Source organism: Dunckerocampus dactyliophorus, chromosome 5 (assembly GCF_027744805.1).
Source record: "Dunckerocampus dactyliophorus isolate RoL2022-P2 chromosome 5, RoL_Ddac_1.1, whole genome shotgun sequence".
Lineage (NCBI taxonomy): Eukaryota > Metazoa > Chordata > Actinopteri > Syngnathiformes > Syngnathidae > Dunckerocampus > Dunckerocampus dactyliophorus.
The window spans coordinates 17,135,998-17,143,422 of NC_072823.1; the positions used below are offsets into that span (position 1 = coordinate 17,135,998).

Sequence of the window (7,425 nt, forward strand, 5' to 3'; positions counted from 1 at the left end):
CCTATGGTTATGAGCTTTAGGTAAGGACTGAAAGGACAGGATGGCGGGTACAAATGGCCGAAATGAGGTTCCTCTGTAGGGTGGCTGGACTCTCCCTTAGAGATAAGGTGAGAAGCACTGTCATTCGGGAGAAACTCAGGGTAGAACCGCTGCTCCTCCGCATTGAGAGGAGTCAGAGGAGGTAGCTCAGGCATCTGGTCAGGATGCCTCCTGGACGCCTCCCTGGAGAGATTACAGTTGTCCCTTGTTTAACATGATTAATTGGTTTCAGACCCAACCGTGATAAATGAATTTTTGCCAAGTAATATTCAATATTGAAAAACGGAATATTTTCATAGTTAGAGCATAGAAAACCTGTTTATCACATTCAAAATATGGGTTTTAACATTATTAGAGCCCTGTAGACATGAAATAACTTCCCAACAGTCACTTTTACATTCCTATTATTCTTTGTTTGCATCACATTTCGTAAGCCATGGGATCACTGCAGAGACATAACAGACGGCCGCCGCTAGCATAGCAAGCTATCGAGCTAACTAGTTAGCCTCTCCAATTAATTTATTCTAAACTTAAGAGAGTGTTTCAAACGGAGTTGGAAGAAGGACAAAGAAGCTAAAAACTTACCACTTCCACACGGAATAAGTAGCAAACCTTTTTTCACTCAATCTCAACCATGGCAAGTCTGTCTTCGCCATGGCATGTCGGCTCGGCTCTGATGGCTCTCCATGTCTCATAACATTACTGATGCCTAGTGACCAGAATACTACATTTAACATCTCTTTCAATAATGTCTGACTAATAATAGACCATAGTCAACTACAAAACAGCAACAATTTATTAATTACTTTTGGAAAAACTTATATTGTGAGGGAGCAATATTCAAACCGCGATATAGCAAGGGACAACTGTATGCCTCTCAAATGGCCTGGGAACACCTCGGGCTCTGCCAGGAGGAGCTGGGCAAAATAGCTGGGAAGAGGGAAGTCTGGGCTTCCCTGCTTAGGCTGCTGCCTCCGTGACCCGACCTCGGATAAGCGAGAGAAGATGGATAGATGGCAATGCTTGTTATCATTGCTACACGGATAGAAATTAGAACAGGCAGTCCCTCTAAAAACAATCTACAGTTAATTGTTACAATCACGGTGAATGTGCCTTTTCCCCAGAAAAAAGTACAGGTATGTTTCCAAACTGTAGATGACAAGTGTATAAAACCATTTCAGTGTAGCAAGCCATTATACTCCAAAAGGTATTTTTTTCTGAGAGCATATGTAATCTGTGAAGGCTCAAATAATCAAGCCTATGTCCTCCTCCATTCTTTCATGGGGAGAAGGTCAGACAGACCCTTGGAGCTTCACCAGCTGTTTCCCCCTTGACACCTGATTAATGAACACATATACATAGTGGGAGGGCAACTACTCAGAGATATACACAGACAAAATGAGAGGTGAAAAACGGAGTCCAATGGAGGAGATAGGGTGTGCTGCGAAGGTACCTATTTTTCTTTGCTGGCCTAGAAACTGTGATTTATCGAATCAATGTCAAACCTTCCATGTGTTAGCAGGATAGAGAAACTATGACTTCCCCGTGGCCATCCAGTGTAGTCTTTGAACATGTAGCATTCAAGTTAATGAAACTTCTTACTTTACTTTGCATCTTAAGGCAGCAGGAGGGAAAAACTCCTATCTGTCATTTATTTGCTGAAAGGCATAAGTTCAGGCTCCACTGGCATTCCCCTTCTCAGAGACAAGTGAAAGCCTTGTCATTTTCAAAGGTGCAAAATATATGAAGTGTCTTCTGTCTTGTCTGCAGAAGAAGGTCTGAAATTACAGCTCAGTGGTGGGGAGGGTTTCCAACAGTAATTGCTGCCTGACTAATCACTAATCACTAGAGCTTATTTTCAGTCAGTATAGTTTGATGTGTTTCTCTGTGTATGCCATGGCACACTGAACATTTAACCCTAAAGATAAACGGTGCTCACATTTAGCAATTACCATCCCTCTCCCAAGGAATACACACCTCCGCACAATTGTATGAGTTGACACATTTTACATGCAGTATAGTCTTGTCTTTTTGTATGACTTCTACATGAAGCAACATATTCATTTAACAATAAGGTTATTATTGTGGTTATTTTTTGCAGTGGTGTTTTAGAGATTTTCTTTAGGTTTACGGGGGGAGGTGTAAAGACCCGTGTGGTGTCATCATGTTATTTTACTGGCGTGCTTTTATTTTCAAAGCCTGACATTACAGACTTCAGGATGTGTTCTGAGTAGACCAGAAGCTGTGCTGCTCCGGCAGTACCGGAGAGGATTTTTTTTTCATGAATAAAATATGTGAAAAATACGTGAAACTATTAAAATGAGAGCGTGTCGGGAAAGAAGGGCAAAATACGGTACCTTGACAGGTATGCTGTAGCCAGTGTGTAATCTGCTAGATGGCATGCGGTGCAGCCAGAGCCTGACCACCTAACTTGCAGCTTTCCGTTGCTCTGACACCATTAACTGCACACTTTATGACAGTTTTTTTGGGAGTGCAATTTGGGCTCACTAACCAAGGCGACCTTCAAGGGGTTGGACACAATCTCAAATCTGATACACTATTTTTCTTTGTAGTACTGAACGAGAGGAGAGTTCAGGAAAGCCATCTGCTTTGTGTGGTACCTGCATAGTCAAACATTAGGGTCAGCTTCTGCTCTAAATACAGCATGGAATTTACGGTTGTTGCTTACCACACCGTATGATTTAAGTAGAAAGTTGGAATGTATGTCATTTGCGGTTACAGTGCATTAAGCGCCTGCTAGTCCTGAACAAAAATGTGAATGCGAACATCCAGGCATGCAGATATTTGCTTGGTTAGCAGGTCATCCAAGACAGATATGCAAATATGCCCTGCCCGAGGAATTCGTTTGGAGAAACCAGCAGAAAGTTGATATGAGTCTTATTGATCCAAGCAGGTTAAACAAACAAGGTTTCAGTATTACAAATATTTTCTCCCGATCAGCATTATCTCTGAAGGTGGATCCAGAATTTTCCCACATTGTTTCGACAGATGTAATATTTTTCTCCATGCCAAGTGAGGACATTTAAATGCATCTCACACTCCCCCCGAACTACATCCAAGCTACCATCTTGTGAAACATTTACACTGTTGCATGAAATATTACAAACATAAGGCTGTATGATGCAGTTTAGTTCCACACAACTACAAAAACCACAGTGTATCATACTATGTATCCACAAATAGTGTATGCTACTGTAAATGTATGCACCATAAATGTTGGGCAGCAAAGGAATTGTGTTCCAATAATAAAGCCATTATTGACTTTGAATTTAAAGCCTCTTTTAAAGAGAAATCCCACAAATATTTGCCTGTGCCTTTTATACAAAACCGAGCCAAGCAGTATATATCCATAACCATATGCGACAAGAAATCCTGCAATAAGATGCATGACAAAGTCAGCTCCAGTGTCTAGTGTGACATAAAATATTTCACACAATGACAATTGCTTTCATCACAAAAGGACAGAACAAGCGAGTGTTGGGTGTTAAACTTCACACCCATGTCCCAGCTTTCCACTATTCCCTTTCACACAGGTGCAGCCCCACTTCTGTTACAGCTCTGATACTACTGCTAAATCCGGAAAATTGTATTGTAAATTTTGGTGCCGTTCACACAGAACAGCAGCAGTCAGTGTGAAGTACAACTGCAACAATTAATCAATGAATCAAATTGATTTCCCAATTAATCAACAACTATTTTGGTTTTCGATTGGGTTGTTTCTTTATTTAAAAATGTCAAGATCCTCTGGTTTCAGCATTTCAAATGTGAATATTTTGTAATTTCCTTAATCATCCGTAAAAGCAGACCTATTATTTTTGTGTTTTAGTTAAAACAGGATCTTCACACAAATCAGCTTTAACTTTGGAAAACAATGATCGTCATTTTTACTTCTTGTTGCGGACCACTGCGATTGGCTGGCGACCAGTCCAGGGTGTACCCCGCCTGTCGCCCGAAGTCAGCTGGGATAGGCCCCAGCATGCCCCCGCGACCCTAAAGAGGGGAAGCGGTATACAAAATGGATGGATGGATGGATGTTGCGAACCAAACCACTCACTGTTTGTGTTTGGTTTGTATTGATTTTGTCCGTCGGGGGCCTAACCGATTACTCGATGAATCAAAACAACAAGGTTCAGCTTAATCGACTAAGAAAATACCGCAATCTCTGGTGTATAAGCCAGTACTTTATTCTCATGCTTTGAACCCCGCGGCTTGTACAGTGATGCAGCTAATTTATGGCTAAAAACTACATTTCCCGTTAGAGTGCAGCTACAGGAAGTTGTGATATGGATGAGTGAAGTGGAAGCTAATATCACGTTTTGAAGTCTTACGCAGCGTACTCTGACACGTCTTAGGTAAGTTTGATCAAGTGTAGGATTACTACAGCTTCTGTTTGGACTACTCGGATCGCCAACCGTCCACTATCACCAACAGGTTTTTAAAGGCTGGACTACTGTCTGATGACACAACAACGAAAGAGAGAGATAGACTGACAAAGTGTGTGATGAAAGAATTATGAGACAATTGTGATGCTTTTATTTAATAAAAAGTAAAAAATCATTCTGGGTACTAAACATCTCATGTTATGACAGACACCTGCAGCTTATTGACAGGTGTGGCCTATATATGTACAAATCTATTTTTCTCTGTAGATTTAGTGGGTGCGGCTCTATAGTCCGGAAATTACGGTAATCGTTCTTTGCAGCCCTAGTGTGAAGACAAAAAAAAAAAAATAGCACTTGGATCTCATTAGATTGTGCAGCTGTACTGAACCTAATATTTTGGCCAGTAAATGTATGTAAGTGTTTGTATGTGAAGACTTAGGAGGTTTCTCATTCCTTAATGATGACAACCAACCTCTGTCTGTGCTAGCCAGAACATGCATGACCAAAGTGAAATAGTTAGTGTGTCAATCACTGCTGCAAATTTGCCGACAGGCTTTTGATGGGTGGTATATCAAAATCATGTACTGGTCAGCAATCTAGTATTATCGGCGTAACTGCTTCCCTTTTTGACATTTTACGGGAACACATTTAGTGTATTTAGACATTTTTGTGTGCACGGTAGCTCACCAAAGAGGTTTGAACACAGTGTACTGTACATTTAATGTGTAGACTGTGGATAAAATTTAAAATATGTTCCTTACTTTACAGCTCTATTAAAAATATTTGACCTGCACAGGTATGCAAAAGGAAAGGCAAGCCATGCGGTATCAATCAATAAACACCAACCTGCTTCACAGATGTATCTGATGAACCACAAAATCTCATAAAAACTCTGACAGCGCTGTGTGTTTCTAAGTTATTGACCATTCAAATTCCTCACCTATATCCAACCGTGACTAACAGGCTTATGTGGAATCACCACTCTGTTGCTATAGAGATCAAAGAAATGTGTGAGAAAATGACAGTGTTTACTCTGCAAAGATAAAATCCTTATCATTGTCATCAATGGAAACCAGAGAATATATGTCCCGATCATATAACAAACTCATACACTTGTCTTGTCTCCCCATTGCTGTCCACATTGTTGATTCTCAGCCACCATGGCTGCACAACCAAAACAAACAAGGAGCTGGCTCCTCGCAGGTTGGAGAGAAAAACTACAAATCGGTATACTTCACGTCTGCATGTTGGCTTAGACGTAAATCTTCAACAGATGTTTCATGATGACCACGCAGAGTTTCTTTTACGCAATGACAGAGGATGCCGCCTCTCTACTTATGACTCATGACTCACCACGGCCAGGACGGGCGGTTACCATTTCCTACTTGTTTGCTTGTCTGTCAGCAGTGAAATATTACTAGAGGAATGGCTGATGGACTGGGAGAGGTGCAATGCGGGCCCAAATCCCTAAGTGTTCAACTTGTAGCAAGAACATTAATCAATCATTTTTTTCATTGATTTAATAAGAAATATTAACGGGCACTTGATGAGTAGAAAACTGGTCCAAATTAAGACATTTCTATTGTTTTGAATATGTATCCCCAAAAACAACAGTGGTTTCCAACCTTGTTTATGCACCTCGCGTCTAGAAAACTTCTGTTGTGTTCTTGCTCCCACAGCAAAGTAAAATTCTTCAAAATTTTAGCAAATCATTAAATTTAGGATGTATGAAATGTTAATTCACAGCCCAGTGGGAACCTCAGAATGTGCCTATATTACAAAAGCATGGTTTCAAAATTGGTATACTGTGCAATCTGCAAACAGAGATCACTTTTTTACATTTACATGTTTTTATTTTGTCAGAATGTGAATATAATGTAAAAAATACAATGCAAAGCTTGTTTAAACGCATGCAGTGCAATGACTTTTTTCAGGAATATTATCTGCAACTATTCTTCCTTATGGAAGTCATAATAAAACAATAAGAACACACATTAAACACCACACCATGCATTTCTTACCTTTATGTGAGAGCCGTATTCTTGGATAAACGCTGGTTGCCGTGTTAACTGTGCTCTCAACCAAATACATCATCATCAGTGCCAAAAAGCGAATCCTCAAGTAGTCTTCCATCCTTTTCAGAACACTCTGCACTCATTAACAAAGAAAGCCTGAGCAGCAACAAAAAGACTGGTTTCACTTTTTTCGTTCTATCCCAGAATAAAAGTATGAATGAGGGTTGCTCTAAATGAAAACCCTCCGAAATTAGTCTACTTGAAGGTCCATTTTTGGATCATCATCACAGCTTGTGCTGCTTCCATGCAGTCTCTGCTCTCCCTTATAGCAGTCTGTTGGAAGCAGCATCCACCCACAAGCTTGGTAGACAGGATAACGCACTGACTATTATTCTTGCTTGCTCTTAGTAACTAGGGAGAAGAGAGGTCCAGTTGCTACCTTCACGCCGCAGTGCCCACTGCTCTCCATATGTTAGTCCTTCTGTTTGTCTGTCTGTTGAGTCGGATGCACTCTTTCTGATCTCAAAGGAAGGGGGGAAAAAGGAATCCCACACAGGTGATCAATAAAATCTCATTGCGTTTGTCTGTCCCAGCAGGCAGGAGGGCAGGCAAGCAGAGTCAGAGCTGCTATAGTGCGTCTACTCCTCTGGAGTCAGTCAATCTTTGGATGGGAGCCCAGCAAAAAGCTTGAGTAGGAGAGGGGAGGAGTAGGGAGCCTCGTGCCTGGCGTGCGCTTGCTGCGTAGAAGGCAAGAAAGTGAAGCTGGAACTGCCCGCTCACACAGGAAGGGAGGATCCCAAACCTCACCTCTGAAGTGAGTCAGTTACGATGATTTCTAGCACTGCTACTGATCTGGGCAGAGGCCACATGCCATGGTGCATGTGTGCATGTGGTTGGTCGTCATGGTTGCAGCACTTTAAAAGGCTTATAAACTGCTTGCTACCCCCTGGGAACTGTTTGATGACCTC

The 7,425-nt window shown here is 41.3% G+C and overlaps 1 protein-coding gene across 2 annotated transcripts in view; it reads right to left on the reverse strand.

The window, feature by feature from the left end:
• The window catches only part of sema3e (sema domain, immunoglobulin domain (Ig), short basic domain, secreted, (semaphorin) 3E), a 31,923-nt gene extending 24,721 nt beyond the window's left edge, over positions 1-7,202 (reverse strand). For both annotated transcript variants that reach the window (XM_054777545.1, XM_054777544.1), the window contains exon 1: positions 6,464-7,202. In XM_054777545.1, the coding sequence (XP_054633520.1) occupies positions 6,464-6,575 (112 nt within the window). In that variant the 5' untranslated portion in view covers positions 6,576-7,202. The remainder of the gene's footprint in view (positions 1-6,463) is intronic.
• Positions 7,203-7,425: the final 223 nt, after the last annotated feature.